At 49.2% G+C, this 20,335-nt stretch overlaps 2 protein-coding genes across 2 annotated transcripts; one reads left to right on the forward strand and one right to left on the reverse strand.

Annotated features, from left to right (window-relative positions):
• Positions 1-490: 490 nt before the first annotated feature.
• LOC131833948 (trem-like transcript 4 protein) lies at positions 491-4,618 on the reverse strand. Its single transcript, XM_059177907.1, has 5 exons — positions 4,446-4,618; positions 3,906-4,250; positions 3,153-3,192; positions 2,358-2,457; positions 491-1,774 (listed from the first exon to the last, which is right to left on the reverse strand). Exons 1-5 carry the CDS (start codon positions 4,495-4,497, stop codon positions 1,715-1,717), a joined length of 597 nt encoding a protein of 198 aa, XP_059033890.1. The 5' UTR covers positions 4,498-4,618; the 3' UTR covers positions 491-1,714.
• Positions 4,619-11,753: 7,135 nt separating this feature from the next.
• On the forward strand, positions 11,754-19,739 carry NCR2 (natural cytotoxicity triggering receptor 2). Its single transcript, XM_059177908.1, has 5 exons — positions 11,754-12,340; positions 12,482-12,823; positions 18,398-18,527; positions 18,623-18,733; positions 19,374-19,739. The coding sequence occupies exons 1-5, from the start codon at positions 12,253-12,255 to the stop codon at positions 19,735-19,737; spliced, it is 1,035 nt and encodes a 344-aa protein (XP_059033891.1). The 5' UTR covers positions 11,754-12,252; the 3' UTR covers positions 19,738-19,739.
• Positions 19,740-20,335: the final 596 nt, after the last annotated feature.

Below are 20,335 nucleotides of genomic sequence, written 5' to 3' on the forward strand. Positions count from 1 at the left end.
TGTTTGAACTTCCCAGATGAAATTTACACTTCTGGTAGAGAGTTTACAAATGAATTAATGGGAATACATAGAAAATAAAATAAATAGAAATAAGGCAAGTTGGGGGGTAATCAAAAATTATACTGAAAAGAAAATGTTATCATAATACATTCATTCCATGGTTAGGCTGAAAAACAAGTATTTACAGGGTCCCACAATGTAAAATCTATATATCCTTCATATAAGCAGTTGTGATTTGACTATACTGTGGTTTGGGGAGAGAGCATTTGGGGGTGGCTAGAGAAGTGATGTGTGAAATGAACCAATTCTCATCCTCATTAATGGGAGATTTGTGGATAACACCAAAAACAAGAAAATGAACAAAGAACAGTATAAGCTTTGTTTCTTCTCTTCCACAAATTGGAGGTAAATATCAGAATACATGGATAAAATATGTGGATCCCTTCAGGGAAGTGGGAGCTGGGGCACACAATGGGAGAACGCAAGACTGTTTTGGATTTTCAAGTCTCGTACGATTATTTGCCTTTTTATTTTTATTTTTTTTTTACTCAAGTACAGTGGGCACACTTTCTAAAACTGACATATAGGGGACATTCCATTTTTTCCTTTTTAAACAATAGCAATCACCACATCACACATGTCAAATTACTTAGAAAATTGTTTAGAACTGCCGCTTCACACGCCAGAGGTTTCTTTTGTTTGTTTTCCTTTTTCTGCCTTTTTTTTTTTTTTAATGTCCATAGCAGCTTCATTCACAACAGCCAAAAAGGAGAAAGAACCCAAATGTCCATGAGCAGTGGAATGGATGAATAAGTTACGTTTTCTGCCTTTTAATTCATCACCATGTTGCCCCTCCAGGAAGAGGCTATCAATTATGTCCTTCCAACAATTCATGAGAATTCCCTTTTCCCTACACCTCTCCAGCACAGAATATGATTACCATTTATTTTAATCTTCTTTGAACTGATGAGCAAAGCGTGGGGTCTCACTTCATTTCTCATCTCTCTGATTATCAGCCATTTTGGATACATGTTCATACATATTATTTGTTCTTTATTCTATAAGAGTTAACTGTTCCTATCCTTAGCCCTCTTTAAAATGAAAATGTCTACCTGATTTTTATTTATTTAAAAGAAAAAGATGTTTAAGTCCTAAAGCTGTTAACCCTTTTATCTGTCATATAGGATGGAAATATTGTTCCTTCATGGTCATATATTTTTAAAATTTGTGTCATTTTTGGAAATATCAAATATTACATTTGTGTATGGTATGAACGAAGGATATTTCCCTTATCGGGAGGAAGAAGAACCAAAACTGACTGCAATGGGCACTGAGACCAGAAGACCAGGGGATCTGTGAATGACAGAGAAACAGGAAACCCTGGAGGGGAGGGAGGGGCACAGGTTGGGGGGAGGTTGCCTACCAGTTGGATTTGGTCCACTGGGAAGGAGAGGGGTGGCCTGGATGCACAGGAAGAGTTTCCTAGGTGGTGGGTCCCTGCTTTGTGGACATGGCGTTGGAGAAGGCAACATGGGGGTCCTCAGCTCTTGGACAGGAGGCACCTCCATAGGGTAGATGATAGATTCAGGTGTTAGGAGGTGTCTTGCAGAGGCACAGGAATGGCCTTTCCTCGGAGGCTCCAGAACTCAGTGGTCCTGATGGAGCAGGAGCAGGTGGGGAGACTCCAGACTCAGCAGGAAGTGCCTGCGGACTCTCAGGTCTTCGAGGGGCTGGGGGCAGCCATTGCTACTACTCCAGTTGTACTGGCAGAGACCTGAGAAGTGGGGAAGGGGATTCAGAAGCACACCTCTTTCATCTGCTCCCCTTCCGGCACCATCCCCTTTCCACTCCTGAAGTCCCTCCTTCTCCACAGGTCCTCATCTTCTTCTCCCTCCCATGCTTTCCTGTTCAGGACAGAATGACACAAAGTCCTGGGGTGGGAGCTCTATAGAGTGTGAGCTAAGGGCTCAAGTGTTGGGGAGACCCTTAGAAAGGACTTCAGGGTGGGTAGGTCTGGTCTCTGATGGACGGAATGAATACCTATGCATGTGTTCCCAGGTGTCTGTTACCTCTGTGTGCACACCTGAGGGTCAGTTAGGGAGGACGCCTGAGGCCGGCCTCAAAACTGGACAACCCAGCTGCTATGGGTGGACATGACCCAAGGCATGAGTTTGAATGTCAAAGAAAATGGTGTCTTATAACAGCCAAAGTCGTGTGCAGTGATGGGCAAGGTAAAAGAACAGTTAAATTGGTCTAAGTTACAATTGATACAATGCTACCTATGTGACTCCTGGCTACTTCTGTCCTGCGGTGCTCTCTGCTCCACTAGCCCCCAAGCCAGCCCAGGCCATACTCACCTGGGTTCTGTAGGCCAGAAACAGGAGAAGTGCTGTCAAAGCCAGGATCTTGGTCACGAGGAATGCACAGAACAGCATCGTGAATGTGCCGCTTGACAGACTGTGGGAGAAGAGGGAAGAAGGAGGGGAGGATCCAGGCTGCAGAGAGCAGCCCCTGAACTCAGCATGGGGCTGGAGCCTGTTTATGGGCCAGCCCCATCCTGAACTCACTGGGGTCAGCTATGGGGACCACGTGGAACAAAATCATGAGAATCCAGGAACCTCGGGTAGAGGGAGCAGTTGGCCAGGAAAGAAGAAAATGATCAGAGTTGTCCTTTCTGGGTGACACTATCAGGCTATCAGGCTGTGCCACAGCTCCAATGGATAGGGAGCAGGAGAAAAGCAGAGGGAGAGAGCCCCCAGATCTGGAATAGGTCAACTGGGTGGGGACTACCCAGAGGTGTCCCTGGAGAATGTCTGAGCCCCACAGGAGCCCTGGACCTGGAGACAAAAGACCAGGATCCTGGTCCTGCCACTGCCCTTAAGTGCGTGAGTGACCCCGGACAGGCCTCATTTCTCTTGCTTGTGACTCACTCAGCATTAATAGAAGTTCTTGCATTCCTGATACGCAGCTATTTCTGCTCCATTATGGGGGAATTTTAGAGCCACTCCTTCACCCTTGCCACTCTAGCCCAACTCTGAGCTGAGACCTTGAGGCCCCTTTCAGACCCCTGTCTACCCCAATCTCCTGAATCAGAGTCCACACAAGTCATCAGCTTCCCAACCCCCTCCCTTTGGTTGAGATCCCAGACCTACCAGTAATCAGAGTCACTGATGAAGGTTGACCTGGTTGTCACTAGAAAAGCAAGTGTGATTGATGACAACAGAGAAGACAGTAGATGCCTAGAGTCCCCAGAGAAGAAGTCAGCCCCCAAAGCCTGAGAGGAAGAGGGGGAGTGGCCAGACCCAGCCCTCAGAGCCCCCATGCCAGGGTTGACTGGGGTCCAAGGACACGGAACTTCTCAGAGCTGGTAGAAAGAGAAAAGCAGGGGCTGGGGGAGGTCTGGGCTAAGAGAGAAGCCTCATACTGGGCCCCCAAACCCCCAAGGGCAGGGAGAGTCAGGACTACTTCTGTGGAGAGGGCAGAGACCACTTGTCCCAAAGGCCTGGCCCCTTCACCATCAGACTCTCGAGACCCTTCTGATCTTGGCCAGACCCAGGTCCTGAACAACAAGCATGTGCAGTCTGGGGTGACCTAGGCCACAGGGTCCCACACAGACACCCTGTACCTCCATGGAGTGGCCAATTCTAGAGATAGGTGGGTGAGGTTTGGGTCTGAGCCATCGTGTGGACTGGGGATCTATAGCCAGTGGGCCCCAAATTAGGGGACAGGACACCCAAGGATGGAGGTGATGGCCCGAATGTGGGAACTGGGGACCAGGCTGCTGACAGTCAGTGTGGAAGCGAGCAGGGAATTGGGAGGATTGAGCGAGGGAGATGGGGAAGGAGTGAGTGGTTACACTGCCCCGGACACCCCAGGAAGGCCCCTTCCCTCCGCAAGGAGCTCACTTGAAGTCACCACCAGGCTGATGTTCCTGAGAATATGGATTTTCCCCTCGGGACCTCTGTCTATTCCACACCAGTAGTTTCCTGAACTCTTCTTTGTGATTTCGGTCACGATGACAATGAAGAAGCCCGCAGAAGGGTTGTCCCAGATAAAATGTGGAGGGTTTTGAGCCATCACCTGGGGTCTAGTGCTGGTGACTAGCTTCGAACAACGACCTGGGCTGATTTCCTTACACCAGGTTTTATTCTCATACTTGCCTTCCAGGGGCTTGGATGGGCATTTCACAGAGACCACCTGCTGCTGCACCGCCCACACCAGCTCACCCTCCTGCAGTTCTGCCCAGGAGCCTAGAAAACAAGTCCTCGAGTCAGGCTAAGGAAGGGACACAGCCATCCTCAAAGCATGACCCCAGACAGCACTTCAGCCCTCTCTGTCCAGCTCTCCCTCCCCTTAACACACTGTGCCTTGTCCTCTCACCTCCGACCTCCCTCGCTCCCTTGCCCTGTCCCCCTGAAGCCACCCTCCTCCTGAGGGCCCCTTACCTGAGGCCAACAGCAGCAGGACCAGTGGCAGGTGGAGGGCTTCCCAGGTCATACTGTCATGTCCCCGTGCCAGGGTGCCTGGAGTGAGGGGTATGGGGCAGCTACAAGACAGAGAGACCCAGGAGCTGGGCCCGACTCTGCCCAGATGCCCCAGCACACGGAGGGCAAGATTGAGAAAGGAGAGGTCCTGCTTGAGTAAGAGTGCGGTCTGCAGGGCGGGTTCTGTGGGCAGTGGGAAGGTGGGGCCCCCTGGGTGAACCTGCAGCCGCTGGGGACATCTCCAGCGTCAGCTTGGCTCAGCAGGATGGTCCAGGCCCTGTGGTTGCTTCTTGGTTCCCCCACCTACCCCACACCCCACCCAGCACTTACAGGGGAAAGCTAGGTGGAAATAAGGGACCACTCTACTTCTTTCAATCTCGGTTCCTTTCACTTCATCCTTTCAGAGGCCTGGCTTTTTCTACCTGACTCCAAAAGCCAGGAGAGAACTGGCTCAAGGCAGGTAGGGCCCCTTTGAGACCCAAGCTGCTCTTAAGTACATAAGTGGTCCCCAGGGAGAGCCAAGAGCCCCTGGCCTGGAGGGTACATGGTTGAAATGACACAGGCACACTTACTCATAGACTCTTATAGCCCTCCGAGATGTACACTATGAGCCTGGACCCCACTGCAAAACATAGGAACAAAGTAAAACACCCCCAGGCCGTCCAACCCCAAGGCAAGCTCCCCAGCTCTCACTGCACCCCCTCACGCACCCCGATCATTAGCTCCAAGAATGGCTCGGTACTCAACACCCGAATGCCAAATCCCACAGTATTTCACGTGTGGTGGTCTCTTTCATGAGTAGGTTTATATAAGGATAAGGACTCCACCTGATATTGGAGACAAAGTCCATTTCCCTTCTGTTCTGTCCTGAACATTGACTAGGGTAGTACAAATAAACATGAACCAATGAGCTAAGAGCTAGTAAGGATTTTAATCTAAGTTGAGCCCTGTAAGCACCTGAGCTGTCCCCCTTTGATGGTGATCCCACTAGGGACAACAGTGGAGCTCCTAGAGCCTCGGACCCCCGACTCCGCACTGGACTCATGGCACTCTGCCTGTCTCCCTTAGCACAGGAAGTTTTCACTCCGAGCGCCTTGGACAAACTTCATTCAGGTATTAGAAGGGAATGTTTGAGTAGTTTGGGTTCAGATTTTGAGGGAAATCTGTGTTTTCTGTTTTGAGAAGCTACACAGGAAGTATGAGAAGAGAGGGGATAGAATTTCAATTTTACGAAAACAGTAGCGGCAAAGGAACTTTACGAAAAAAAGCAAAAACTGATTTGCGACTTCAAGTTTACAAAGCCTGATCACAAGAGTGTCTAATTCTGGGTGTCCCAAACTCGTCTGCACCTTAGAATCATCTCAAACTTGTGGGAAAAAAATGTGTGGGGCTAAGCCACATCTCAGACCACAGATCCCAGTGCAGTGTAGTGTGGTGGGGCGTCCGTGTTGGTGACGCTCCCCATGTGATCTGAGTGTGCAAACGAGTCTGGGAACCACTAGTTTAATTTAATTTCCTCAAAATCCTTGTGAAGCAGTGGTCACTACCCCCATTCACTATAAGGAAACTGGGGCACAAGGAGTGAGGGATTTGTTTAAGCTTCCCTGGTGAATTGGTGGCATCGCAGAGCTCCTTCTGTAGGCGGTGCCGCCCTCAGGACGGACGGGGAGCGCAGCAGGAGGTGGGCTGCTGTTGTAGGACTGGGCTTGGGGACCTGTCCGGGGCGACCCGGCAGTCGGTAGAGGAGTGCTTCGGGGACGGACGGGCTGCCCTGCCCCCTGCTGGCCGGAGAACGCCATTACCAGGTGAGACTTTCTCCTGGAGTCTTCCCTTTCCCAAGGTCACCTTCTTCCTTTCTACACTGCCCTCCCTGTGGTCCTCAGTCTTTCTAACCTGCTCTTTGCTATATGACAAGGAGATCCTCCCTTTGCAGCAGACACACTCCCTAAGTAGAGCACTTAGCGAGTGGAGTCGCCATTTCTCTGCACTGTGGGGTCCCCACCAAAGTCTGTAGGGCGAACAGCCTCAAGCAGAGCCAGGGGTCTTAGACTCCCCAGAGGTGCAGACGATGCACATCATCTAGGCCTTCAGACCTGTCAGAGCTCAGTGGCAACCCCGGGGATGGAAACTGCAGAGACAGGACCCTCAAATGTCTCTGGTCCCCAATGTTGAGAAGGGTTCCCTCTTCAGAGATTTGGCTCTCCTAGGAGGAGCCTGGGTCACAGACTCTGTGGGAACCAGGCTCTGGGAGATGGCCAGGAAGTGTGGGACTAGGGTTCACTGTCAGAGAATGGCATCATCAGTGGTCCTCATAAAGAAAATAGCCCTGAGTGTCCCCTGTTACCTCTGGAATCCCATTCTGTTGACCATCTAGATTTGCCTTCTTCCTCCAAACCCAGGATTTGGGAGAAGAAAACTGGGAGAAGCTCAGACCACAGTAGTCCCAGGAAAGGTGAAGAACGGCAGCTCTACCTGCCTCCTCCTTGCTCTCAGCATGGCTTCAGGGACAGAGGGGACTCAGTTTCTCTGACTGTAGAATAGGAATATTATACCTTTTCTCCCATTGATCCCATGAGGTCAATAGTTCTGGTAAACTTCTAATGGCCTTCTCTTAGTTGCTTTTTCCCTGGGTTTTCCAACCTGGGACTCTCTGGTCTGGGTCCGCTGCAGAGGTTTCCAGCAGCCCAGGAGAATACTCAGAGCCAGGTATCTCTGAGTTGAGTGGATCCAAGCTATTTCTTTTCCAATCCCTCTGACCACTTCTGGTCCCCAAACACACACACACACACACACACACACACACACACACACACACACACAGAGGATCAGGCTGATCACTCCTCCACCCTTTCAGAAGCTTGGCTTTAATTCTGTCTCCTCCAGGGGCCAGGTACAAGGCACGCAGCCCACCCTGCAGGGGGACGAGGCGGGGGGAGTCTGGTGATTCTTGTCTTCTAGGTGGAAGGAAGAGGCGAGGATTCCAGAAACTGGAAAAGGCCTGGAGGGTTTGGTGACAAAGGAAACCATGTATCTGAAAACTTTTTATAACTTCCTAGTCTGACACAAATTTGGAATGGACACGAAAATCTAGTACCATTGATTCAAAGGTCATGTTTATCGAAGTTTTACAATATTCTACAATAGAGGAAAATACAAGTACTTTGAGGGTTTTTTCCCTCAATTACAGAATTTTTCTATTTTTTTCCCCATCTTGACCATGATAATGGTTTAAACACATGTCAGGGGGCACTCTGAGCCATCATTTAAAGACACGAACTTGCCCTTACTTTGATGCTAACAAGCGAGCCATCATTTAAAGACACGAACTTGCCCTTACTTTGATGCTAACAAGCATGCAAGTCTCCCATCAGTGAAACCATGAAGACTACTCTGGTGGTGGCAGAATGAGCGGCCATCGTTCGGTTGTGTTTAGCTTCCTACAAGGTCAAGCTTCCCCCTCCTGTCTTTCTTCTTTTTCCCCTCAAGCTGCCAAAAACCCTTCTCTGAATGTAAGCCGCATGACCGCATACTGTCTCGATCTATTCCCTGTGTCTGGAACGGTAGGCTCTTAGTAAATATTTGTTGAACGTAGTGTGAATGAATGAACAAACTCTGAGAAAGGAGTCCTTGCTTGGCCAAACCTTGGTCAGGCTCCTGAACCTTCTCGTAAGCCCATCAGTGCACTTCCTCATAAAAACCAGTTTTAAGGAGAACCCTGCTCTCTCCTCAGCTCTGTGCTCCTTCTAGAGCGGAGCACGAATTCTGGGTCCTACAGGGCCCAGGGACTGGAGGTGCAGCTCACCTTGTAGGTGAAGACATGGATATCAATATTCCATGGAGTTCCTCGTCCTACGCTCCAGCCGGGGATGTCTGGTCACCCCAGCCTGTCCTTAAGCGAAGAATCCTATTGTGGAGTCGGTTTAACCAGAACACTTACCCCTCACTCCTGATGTTTCCTCTCACTAATTTTCTATCTCCTGACCCCTGCCTGCTTCCAGGCTGTATAACCCCACTGGCCTGTGCTGTACTCCAAATTGAACCCAGTTCCGTACGTCAGTAGTTCAGTTCCCAACTGCAGTAGTTCCTCAATAAAATCTCTTTTCGCCATTTTAACTGCTGCCTGGCTCTGTTCTATCTTTGATGACTCTCCTTTTGTAGTATGGGGTTTCAGCTAATATCCTTGAGTTTTTCAAGTGGACAACTAAACAACCAGCAAATCATGGTAATTTGGTCTATTATTTTAAGTTTATGTGCCCAATTTTATTCTCCTGTGTAATCACATTCGCTGGTACTTCCAGAAACATGTTCAACAACACTTTAGACACTGAGTGTTTTTTTCTTGATCCCAGCCTTTAACATGACTCCTCACTAGTGCGATGTTAGCTGATTAATTCACTAAACCATTTATTTATTAGGAAAGCAATTTCCTATTTATAGAATAGTAAAAGATTTGTCTAGGATGGATGTTGAATTTTACCAATGCCTTTCTGCAATTGATCAATATCTTCATATAATTTTCTCCTTTGACTTTCTGAAATAGAACCCAGCATTGACCTATCTTTGACAGCCAAACACATTTGTAGTCACATAGTACAAGTGATTTAGTCATGATATATTATTCTTTCTATATGCTCCTGTCTTTAATTTGCTATATACACTTTTTTTTCTAATTTTGGCTTTTTTTTTCTTTTGGATCAAGCTTTTATAAGAATCTAAACTTAATCTTGTTATAACCTGCCAGGAAGCATTTCATCTTTTTGCTTCTTTGTAACAGCTCAGATTTGCTGAACGTCATCTGTTTAAATCAGCACCTAGGCTGATTTGTAGGTGGGGTTTCTAACACCCATACAAGTATTGTCCATGGTTAGTTGTCAGCTGATGATTTTAAATCTTGACCTAATTCTAACTCACCCTAAAAAAGAGAGAGAAAGGGAGAGAATTTCATTTCTGGAAGGCAGAAGAGATGACCCCCAAAGATAGTTACTTCTTAGTCCCCAGAACCTGTGAGTATTGTTCTTCTATATGGCAAAATGTGTGATTAAATTAAGAGTCTTGAGAGACGGTCTTTATCCTAGATTCTCTTGTGGGTCCTGAGTGCAGTCACCTGCCTCCTTATAGGAGAGAGAGGCTGAGACAATTAGATGGACTCTTGTACAGAGCGTGCAACGTGACTGCAGAGGCAGAGATGGGGCCACGGCCAGCAGCAGCTGAAAGAAACAAGGAAGGATCCCTCCTTAGAACCTCTGGAGGGAGTGTGGCCCTAACAACACCTTGATGTTAGACTTCCAGTCTCCATTTCTATTAAATAACCCAATTTAGATATGTTTTCCTGAACATTATTCATCTGTATTTCTTCTGCAGAAAAGTACCTACTCATAACCTCACTCTCTTTTTCCTACTGAAATACTCATTTTCTGTCTTTTTTATGTGACTCGTCTTTTTATATGAAATCGAATAATCTTTTATCTGCCAAATAGAAAGGAAACCTTAATTCATAGCTGTGATGTGCTTTTAAATATTGTTTGTTATAGCTTTTTATCATGTCCAAGTATTAATCTGTATACAGAATGACGGATCATTTTTCCCTATAGAATCCCTGGCACCAGGACCATGATTAGAAAGTTCTGCTCTGAAGGACAAAACATTTATTTGTATTTACTTTTAGAAGCTTGCTGCACTCCTATTTCCATGTCTACTTATATAATTAAAAGTCAAGCACATATGTTGGTTCTTGATGACAATTTCATTGAAGAGTCACCATGTAACTGGCACTTCTATAAATGTTTGGAAGTGTTTACTCAGTTATTCCCAGAATAATCATATTCGTGAGCCATCATTATCTATTTAAGAAAGAGGAAACTCAGACTTTTAAAGGTATAAGGGTTTGCTCAAAAACTTCCTGTCCCCTGGGCACCATGGACCCATGCTGACTCAGCAGAGAACAACTCAGCCAACCCCAAGCTGGAGGGACATAGAGAGAGTGGAATGTGGACAAAGGGTGATCTTGGCGGGCTGCAGGGAGGAGGCGACCTTTCTCAGTGGTCAGCAGCAACCAGACAAAGGGGATATCGCTGTGGGAAGCAGTTGCTGCACACCCTCACACAAGGGATACGCAGCTACACCGGTCGGGGCCAGAGCCCTCCCCCTCAGAAGGGTGCCCCCCACCTCAGCATTTTGTCTGTAGTTAGGTTTGGAGAGGAAACACAGAGCCCAGCCCAAGGCCAGGAAACAAACTGCCGGGAGTTCACCGCTGCAAGCACGTGTGGTTTGGTTTCCTGCCCTGATTGTGGGCCAGGCTTCAGCAGAAAGGCCCCATCAGAAGTCAGGAAGCTGGTCTAGTTATATCTTCACATCACCACATGACTTTGAGCAGGTCATGGACAGATCTGGGCCTCAGTTCCCCTGTGTCGGAGGAAAAACAAAACAGAACAGAACAAAAACAGCTCCCTCCCAAACCCCACCGTTGCATTAGGAAAGAGAGCACACACAAACACACTGGGTAAACGACTCGTGCAGCTGCGTAGCGGGTATCGGCCTGAGCTTCCCTTCTGACTCCACAGGTCCATCCTGCTTCTCCCCAGGGGTCTATAGGCAAGAGCGCCCATGGCCCTCCTGTGTCCCTCCTCTTCTTGTCTGTCCTTTTGCCCTTATCCTCAGTCTCTGCTCACTTCCACTCCAAGCAGCAGGGCTCTGCACCCAGACAGAGTGGGGAGCAGGAGTCAGGGGCTCGGGAGGGGTGGTGGGGGTGGCAACAGGGGACTTGAAGCCAATACCCTCTTCAGTCATGAGCTCTTGGGGGGCTCCAGGCAGCAGCTGCAGACCATCAGAGCCCCGGGTGGCCACGGAAGAACTTACATGTTAGTTCAGGGCGAGGTGCCCTGATTCCCCAACCCCCACCTTCTGTTGTTCTATAGAAAATCTCTTTGTAAAGTGCATCATTTTTTAAAGTGCCAACATTCACTAAAGAAAGATGCGGAGTCCTGCTTCTGTGTAGCAATTACACAACCAGCACTCTAGTGCCCACTGAGGGCAGGAGTTGAGGATTTAGATATGATTGGTGGTCCAGGCTCCTGTGCTCCAACCTCCTCCCGCTGACCTGTCCCTGCCACCAACCGGGCTCTCTCTGCTTCCAGTCTCACTCTGCCCTCCTTTGCCAGGGACCCTCCCAGCACTTTTACTGGCACTGAAACTCCACCTACTCCCCTCTCCCCTCCAGCACCCATAAAACCTCCCAGGGTGGAAACACGTCACTGACTCACCAGGCAGGACTGCGCATGAGGTTTCTGACCACTCTCAGGACCCGTGGGGTTTAGGGTTCTTGCTCAGACCTCTGAGTTCCCCTGAGATTGTCACCTACCCTCAATGTGGCTTGCCCTGGAAAGGAGGGCAAAGCCAGGGTCCTGCAAAAAGGCGGCAGTGAACAGAGAGAGGCAGGTGGGAAGCCCGTTACTTGACCACAGCTTCCTCCTGGCCATCCCAGCTCCTCCGCCCAGGGCAGCCCTGATGGGGAAGGGGTAGCTGGGCACGGAGGAGAGGAGCAGCCGCTACGGAGACCCAGGAGCCATGCACCAAGCAGGGCTATTGCCTCCACGTCCGGATTCGCAACTGCCCCTGGAGGTTCCGGCTTCCCTCTGCCTGCAATCAGCCCTTCCCAGCTCTCCCACTTCCCAGTCTGGCCTTGGCCTTTCTCATTTTGTCTATCTCAGAAGCGCTGGAAGAACTGAGCAGAGTCAGACCAGCTCCCGGTTTCCTCTTCCCTGGGGCCCCCATGTCTTCTCCTGCCAGCCCACAGGGAAAGGGCGGGAGGCTCTGGAAAGCCTTGCTCCTGCCACTGTGGCTGCCACTGCTGATCGCAGGTGAGGAGGAAGGGAAAAGCGCAGGGAGGAGAGGAGGGTGCAATAGGGACATCTGGGACAGCGGGACATGGAGCAAGTGCTCTGGGCCATGGGACAGCTTATGGAGCTGGTGCTGGCCCTGACCTGCAGCCTGCTCTCCAGGCTCATGGGCACTACCAGAGGCTCAGCATCTTCACCGAGTGGCAGGGCAGACGCTTTCTGTGACATGCCAGTACCCCCCCAAAGGCTGGCCCTACGAGAGGAAGGGCTGGTGTAAGGAGCTGTCAGCGTTCAAGTGCACCAGGCTCGTCACCAGCTCTGGTCCCGGCAGGCTGGTTCAGTCCTCTCGATTCTCAATCTGGGACAACCCTAGCACCGGCCTCTTCATCGTCACCATGACTGGTCTGAAGGAGGAAGACTCAGGACACTACTGGTGTAGAATCTACCACGCTTCCAGCAACTCTGTCTCTAAGTCCATAAGATTCTATCTGGCAGTGTCACCAGGTAAGCCCCTTCCTGGGGATCCCCTCGCTCCCTTCTAGTGCCTCCTGGTTTCTTAGTAACCCCCCCCCCCATCCAATTCTTCTGGGAAGGCTGCTGGGAACCAGTGCACGCACACTCCCACCTCATTCACTGCCCACCTTGATGATTTACAAGTCTCCTAAAATATGCTCAAACAGATCATTTGAACATGCTGACCAGCCTGAGCTCCTATGATCTGACCACCGGGGAGCCCAAGACTGCCCGGCATTTTTAGAGAAGGTGCCTGAATCTGGCACATAGTAGGTGCTCAATAAATGTCTGGTCACTGGCCACAAACCAACCCCCCAACCATGTGGGTAGCATGTTGGGTTGTCCATTCCTCCTGGCCCAGATCAGCAGTCAGCATACTGGTCTGAAAGCCAAGGATGGTTTTTAGATGGTTGGGAAACAAGTAAAAAAAGATAAGATTTTATGACACATGACAATTAAAGGAAATTCAAACTTCAGTGTCCAGAAATAAAGGTTTGTTGGGAGCACAGTCATGCCTGTTTGCTTATCTCTGATCTAAGGCCATTTTCATGCTATAGGAGCAAAGTTAAATAGTTCCAACAGAGACAATAGAGGCCACAAGCCTTAAAGTTCAGTTATAAAAATGGCCCATGTTGTTCGCTGCAAGTGTGCATGTAGGTGGTGGGTGTAGGTGTTCAACATTCTAGCCTTAATGTTGTAAGGCATCAGTCGTAACTGAGCAAGAACTTAGAAGGGAAATAGCAATTTCCTATATTAAATGCCATCCACACTTTAGACAAACAACTTGTATAGCCACACTGAAGGACTTTAATGTGACAAAGAAACATTCTTGCTTGTTAACTTCCTTAATCTGAATTACACTAAAACACCATAACTCTTCAGAGAAAATATATTCAAAATTGTTTTAATGCTTTAATAACACCTTAATAGAAAACCGGTCTCACAGAGTTATGTCAACAGAAATTCAGAAAGGAATTTCAAATCAATTTCCACAAGCTCAATATTTTTATTTTTAATTCTTACAAAAGGGAGCTAGTGATGTTCTATTTTCAAAGTGCATCCTCAATCCTTCGTCAGTAGCTGGTTCCAAAATCTATCTTATAAAGTTATGTTTATATTGAAAACCTCTTTTGATGAAAAAATGTATTCTGGATCTAGGAATTTCCTATCACATATCTCCTTTCGGCAGAAAATAAAATTCAAAACATTCTATCACACTATTAAGGTTTTTCCATGAGTACCTTTGCAGCTATCCGAATTCAATATCATCACCTGTTTTGATGATAATTGTTACCAAATTAAGAACAGGCTGTAACAACTCATAGAAACTTCTTCTGAACTTCTCTAACTCCTGTTTTTGCCCTGAGATTTTGTTTGCCATTGAACAATATGTTGCTTTCTTCCCTTGAGTGGAATAACCTCAAAACCATAATATAACCAATGCTGATTGCACGATTCACATCTTTAAAAAGTGAATCATAACTCAGTTTCGATCTTGCCAAAACATTAGGAGTCCTTTCCGTAGATCATACATTTTCAACAGAACTCTCCCTCTAGGTGATCTCTGTTAACCTGGCACACAATACCAACCGTGCAGGGTTTGCACATTATCACAGAATAAAGAGAATGATTTCAAATTCAATACACTCGTCTTTATTCAATTATCTTTATTAACATATAATGTATTATTAGCCCCAGGGGTACAGGTCTGTGACTCGTCAGGCTTACAAATTTCACAGCACTCACCATAGCACATACCCTCCCCAATGTCCACCACCCAGCCACTCTATCTCTACCCCCCCACAAGTCCCAGCAAGCCTGTTTGTTTTGTGAAATTAAGACTCTGTTACTGTTTGTCTCCTCCCAAACCCTACTTGTTTCATTTTTACGTTCCCAATCCCCCAAACCTCCCGCCCTGCCTCTCAAATTCCTCATATCGGGGAGATTATATGATAATTCTTTCTCTGATTGATTTATTTCGCTCAGCATAATACCCTCCAGTTCCATCCATGTTGTTGCAAATGGCAAGATTTCATTTCTTTTGATGGCTGCATAGTATTCCTGTGTGTGTGTGTGCGCGCGCGCGCGCGCGTGCGTGTGTGTGTGTGTGTGTTACATCTTCTTTATCCATTCATCTGTTGATGGACATATAGGTTCTTTCCGTAGTTTGGCTATAGTAGACATTGCTGCTATAAACATTCGGGTGCACATGCCCCTTCGGATCACTAGGTTTGTATCTTTAGGGTAAATGCCCAGTAGTTTAACGCATTCATCTTTTGTAATTCACAAGTTTTACCACTTTGGAAAGCGCACAGTGTGGGTCAGCCGGTACTTTCTCATAGCACGCCTTCTTAATCTGAATGACCATTCCAGAATGTCCTCCCGCCAAGCAGCTACAGCCACCAGAACATACTCCTGCGTGAACCTGGAGCCCCGGACCCCTGGTCAATAATACAACCCTTCATGGCTCTATTCAGTTCAGCGATAGTTGTGTTTCTGACAATGAAGCAAAACGAGACAGAGGAATGACTTCCTCTCATCTTGTTCAAAATTCCATGTAGAGTGAAAAGAAAACCTTTACAAAATTTATAATTCAATCCTCTTTTTTAAAAAAAAGTTTATTTTGAATTTGTGGTTTTATGTTTTCCGTGTAAATGTCACTCATTTTCATGATGTAGTTGTTCATCAGCCAGCACATGTCAACAGCTAACTCACTGGGTTTGGTACTTCACCATTCATTATAGCTACAAAACTTGTGCCAAAGGCGAGTGTCATCGCTTCCCATGGCTGTCGGCACAAATCTCCACAAAGGCAGTGGCTTAAAACCGCACAAACTTGTGATTTTACAATTCTACAGATCAGAAGTCTGGAAGGGGTCTCACTGAGCTAAAATCAAGGCGTCAGAGGCTGTACTCTTTCCTGAAGGCTACTTGGACAGAATCCACTTCTTGCTCATTCAGGTCTTGGGCAGAATTCTGTTCCTTGTAGCGATAAGACCGAAGTCCTGTTTTCTTGCAGACTAGGTACTTTTCAGCTTTTGCAGCTTCTAAAGGCTGCCACATTCTTTGGCCTGTGGCCCCCTTCCTCCGTCCTCAAAGCCAGAGGCCCTTTCCCAGCTGCATTTCTCTCTGACTACAACTGGGAAACACTCTCTGGTTTTTTATTTTGTTTTGTTTTGTTTTGAAATTTCATCCATTTATTTGACAGAGGGAGAGAAAGCATAAGCAGGGGGAACAGAAGAGGGAGAGAGAAAATCAGGATTCCCACCGAGCAGGGAGCCAGACTCGGGGTTCAATTCCAGGGCCCTGGGATCACGACCCAAGATGAAGGCAGAGGCTTAAACCAACTGAGCCACCCAAGTGCCCTCAGTCCTTGTTATTAAATACTATCATTAGATGGGGTCCACCCAGAATCTCTCTCCACCCCCAAGATCTTTTTTTTAAATTTTCCTGTATTTTTTTAAATATTTATTTGACAGAAAGAGACAGCGAGAGAGGGAACACAAGCAGGGGGAGTGGGGGAGGGAGAAGTGGGCTTCCCGCTGAGCAGGGGGCCCGATGCAGGGCTCCATCCCAGGACTCTGGGATCATGACCTGAACCGAAGGCAGACGCTTAACGACTGAGCCACCCAGGCGCCCCACCCAAAGATCTTTGACCTTAATGGCATCTTTAAAGTCCATTTGGCCACGGAGGGTGACATTGAGAGGTTCCCGGTGTGAGGACACAGACATTGTTCTGCCTACCCCGGTGACGGATAACCTTTTCAAATAAAACCAGTGCAAACCATTTGGAATAACTGCAGACGGGGAAGCATCTTTGGAATTAATTCCACAATCATCATTTGGTTTGTTATCACTGCGACATTCAGAGAAGAGATGGCTTTTCTTGACAAAAAGCTCAAGAACAGGGTGCCTGGGTGGCTCAGAGGGTTAAGCCTCTGCCTTCAGCTCAGGTCATGATGTCAGGGTCCTGGGATCGAGCCCCGCATCGGGCTCTCTTCTGGACAGGGAGCTTGCTTCCTTCTCTCTCTCTCTGCCTGCCTCTCTGCCTACTTGTGATCTCTCTCTGTAAAAAAAAAAAAAAAAAAAATACAAATAAAATCTTTAAAAAAAAAAAAAAAAGCTCAGGGACTTTTGTTTTGCTGTTTGTGAGTCCCTGAATGAGCTAATCACTCCTCCATCTTAGCGAATCATGATAAACTCTAAATTTTTTTTATCAAGGATAGATTGAAATTTTCAATGATTATAAAAATAACAAACTATAAAAATAATTTTTTCAGGTGTTTACACAATTTTGGGTTAGAGTCAACGAACTACTGTTCAAGTATCATGGTCCTGCTCTGTAGCTTGCCCCCATGGAGACTTCCATGACTGGGTGACAATGACCAAACTGGTCCATACCCTGTTCCACCGGACCTATGTGCCAGTCACATGCATGGATCTTGGGGCAATATCAAATTGATGTCGAATTTCAAGATCCTGACTCCCAATTTCTGTATTCACCTTGTATGGGCAGGTTATAAACAATCTGTGGACCAGCACCAGCCCATAGACCACACACTGTAGCTCAGGACTAGACTTTTGCCTGAGGGTCCTGAGGACCTCCTCTGGTTGGGCATAAGGGTTGCTCCAGGTCATCCCTCCAGGCAGCCTCACCGTCATGTCCACTTGTCCATTGGCCTGGGACTCTCCCCTGTCATGGGGTGTCCCAACACCAGGCACCCTCTCCTCCCTGTCCCCTCAGCCTCTGCGTCTCTCTTTTCCTCAGCTCGGGGGAGACTGCTCCCCTCCTAGGCCCTGGGTGGGTGTGCAGACCTAGCTGAGGACCCTGACAGTCTCCATTTCCTGTCACAGCATTGGGGTGGACACCACCTGTTTCTCTTCAGGGCCTCAGACACCCCCAATAGTCATTGTCCTCTTGTCTCCTTAATAGTCCCCATCACCTTTCCAGAGGTGACTTTCCACCAGCCTCCACCAAGAGCTCTTAGCACTGGTAGGTCTGGGGTCTTTCTGGAAAGGCAAGGTAAGTGGAGACAGATAGCTCACAAAGTTTCAGAATTAAGAGGGGGCCCCATAAAAGGTATTTACCTGGTCATTGAGGCAGTGGGGCCTGCGGAGGGGCTTAGGGTTCTGCTGCCAAACTGGGAAGGACAGGGGTGGGAAAGCAACCTTAAAATTCCCCATGAGGGACCCCATCCCCTAACAGTCCCAGAAGTATGAGCAAGAGAACAGATGCCAGAGTTGAGAGCCACTTAAAGACAGTGACTGTTTCCACACTTGGGGAGGCTGAAAGCTAGAGAGTGCCCTTCCAGCCATGTAGAAATGCTTAGAGGGAATTCCAGGCCTCCTGACTCCTCTTCCAGTGCTCTTTCCAGACCCGGGAATACCACCACAGGCCCTGTGTAGAGCCCGAGCCACAGCTCTGTCTAGTCTCGAGCCAGAGGACTTCACAGCCTGGGCCCACCCCCACGACTTGTTTTTTATCAGGGTTGACCGGCTTTCCTGCGGTCCAGAACAGATCTGCTGTCCCACCAGCTAACGAGGGGTCTCTCTCTCTCTCGGACAGCTCCTGCCTCCACACAGGCCATCCGGGCTTCTGCTGAGCTGGTCTCATCACTGACCCAGAGCTCTGTGCCCCCAGCTGGAAGAGCCAAGCAGGCCCCCAGGGCCGCCTCTGCCATCACCACCCTTTCACCGTGAGTTCAGGGTGGGATCCTCATCCCGACGGCCCTGGCTCAGGGGCCCAGCACCTCAAGCCCCTCCTCTCCCCTTCTTGTCCCCTGTCTTCCAGGCAACAAAACTCCACCCTCCGCTCTCACCCTGCAGCCCCCAGCGCTCTGGTCCCCGTGCTCTGTGTGCTGCTTGTGGCCAAGGGTCTGGCGCTAACAGTCCTGACTGTCCGGTGAGTAGGTTTGGTTGGGCTTGGGGGGGGAAATGGAGCCCAGAACGGCTTCTGTCCTGGACCCATGGTCAGACAGGGAATCAGCCAGTGAACACAGAAGCAGGAAAAACTGTACCCAACAGGGCTGTCCAGATGAGTCCCTCCTGGGCTCCATCCATCGCGTGTGCTCACTAGCGGCCCTCCCCTGTGTCCTTCTCAAACTCGGGTGCCTTGTCCACACCTCTCAGTCTGTTTCTCCCTTGCCTCTTCTCCTTCTCCTCCTTTCCTTCCCCTGCTCCTCTCCTGCTCTGATTCATCCCTCCTCCTGGACCACTGACCTGTATTCAACCTCCCACTCCCTGTCCTTCCAGGAAGGCCTACCCACAGCCATCGGGCCAGGGCACCCTCCCAGGGCCCAGCCCCTTCCCAAGTGGTGAGGGAGAAAGGCTGTGTGCAGGAGGGAGAGTCATGCCCTGGGGAGAGGGGAAGGCAGGAGGGTGAAGGTAGGGGGGCACTGGGGGAAAGAAAGCCAGACCAAGAGCTCCTGGGGTCAGGCTTGCTGAAGGAGGGACCAGCTGTGGGGGACAAGGTGACTGGCTCAAAGCGTGGATTTGAGTCACTCCCTATATTTCTCTCCAAACACCCCCCCCCCCCATCTCAGAGCCTTAAGGAGTCCACACGTGCAACATAGAGGGAAGTCTCTGATGCATCCAGCTCCGCCCAGACCCCAGGCCTCGGGATCCAAGGATGGCCAGTCTTCCCCAGGCCCCCAGGGAGCTCCTCCCTGGACTCTGAACCTTTTGTTCACTGCAAAGAAAAGGCAGAAGTCCCCCAGAACTTGCTCCAAGACCCTTGGCTACACCCCTCGCTCCAGTGCTGAGGATTTCCCAGCCTTGCCTCGTCCCAAGATCCAGGGCCACCTGCTGCTCACACACAACTGGCTTCTGGGCCAGCACCATCCGGGCATGGGAGCTGAAGGCCAGTGCTGTCCCCCAAACCCGAGCCGGCACTGTGGGCGACTCTGACTCCTCTCCCCACGGTCTCCTGCCCTACTCTTCCTTCTCATCCCCCGGCTCCATCCTCCTCCTCCCCTTCCCCTTCTTCCCCTCCCCCTTCCTTTCCTATCTGTAGCCCTCCAGCTCAGCCAAGATCCCAGGTCACCCCCAACATTTCTCTCCCCATCTCCATTTGCTCAGCCACACTCTGCCCAGCTGCTCTGTTCTGCTTCTCTCTGTTATTGCTGCCTCTCCATCCTCTTCCTCCCTCTTTGCAAATCCCCACCCCTGGGCACTTGTACCTGGCCAGTCTGTCAATCACCTAACTCATGTCCTGCCTTTGGTCTCCACCTCCTGGATTGCTCCCCCTTATCCATCCCTTCTCAAACACCCCGTGCATTTTTACTGCATGGGAGACCGAGTCCAGTATCATGATTGGGGCCTCAAGTTCTTCCAGGTTCAGCCTCCCCCTGTCACCATGTCACCGTGCACCCCCACCCCCACCCCCGCTTCATGCTGCCCTCACTGCCACCAAGAGGGCTGCAGGCTCCGGAGAGCAGTGACCCTCCCTTTTCTTGCACAAACTAAGCAGGAGGCTCCACACCTGAAACCAGCCTGGGCTGACCCC

The sequence above is a fragment of the Mustela lutreola genome, chromosome 6 (assembly GCF_030435805.1).
Source record: "Mustela lutreola isolate mMusLut2 chromosome 6, mMusLut2.pri, whole genome shotgun sequence".
NCBI lineage: Eukaryota > Metazoa > Chordata > Mammalia > Carnivora > Mustelidae > Mustela > Mustela lutreola.

What these genes read in the sequence shown, in the direction of transcription:
- LOC131833948 (XM_059177907.1), bottom strand. Translation starts at nt 4,497, where the DNA reads ATGACCTGGGAAGCCCTCCACCTGCCACTGGTCCTGCTGCTGTTGGCC. An exon ending in CAGCCTGGTGGTGACTTCAA is followed by an intron (nt 3,193 to 3,905) that starts GTGAGCTCCTTG and finishes TTGCTTTTCTAG; the next exon opens with TGACAACCAGGTCAACCTTC. An exon ending in TTCTGGCCTACAGAACCCAG is followed by an intron (nt 1,775 to 2,357) that starts GTGAGTATGGCC and finishes CCCACTTCTCAG; the next exon opens with GTCTCTGCCAGTACAACTGG.
- NCR2 (XM_059177908.1), top strand. Translation starts at nt 12,253, where the DNA reads ATGTCTTCTCCTGCCAGCCCACAGGGAAAGGGCGGGAGGCTCTGGAAA. An exon ending in CTATCTGGCAGTGTCACCAG is followed by an intron (nt 12,824 to 18,397) that starts GTAAGCCCCTTC and finishes TCTCTCGGACAG; the next exon opens with CTCCTGCCTCCACACAGGCC. An exon ending in CTAACAGTCCTGACTGTCCG is followed by an intron (nt 18,734 to 19,373) that starts GTGAGTAGGTTT and finishes CCCCCATCTCAG; the next exon opens with AGCCTTAAGGAGTCCACACG.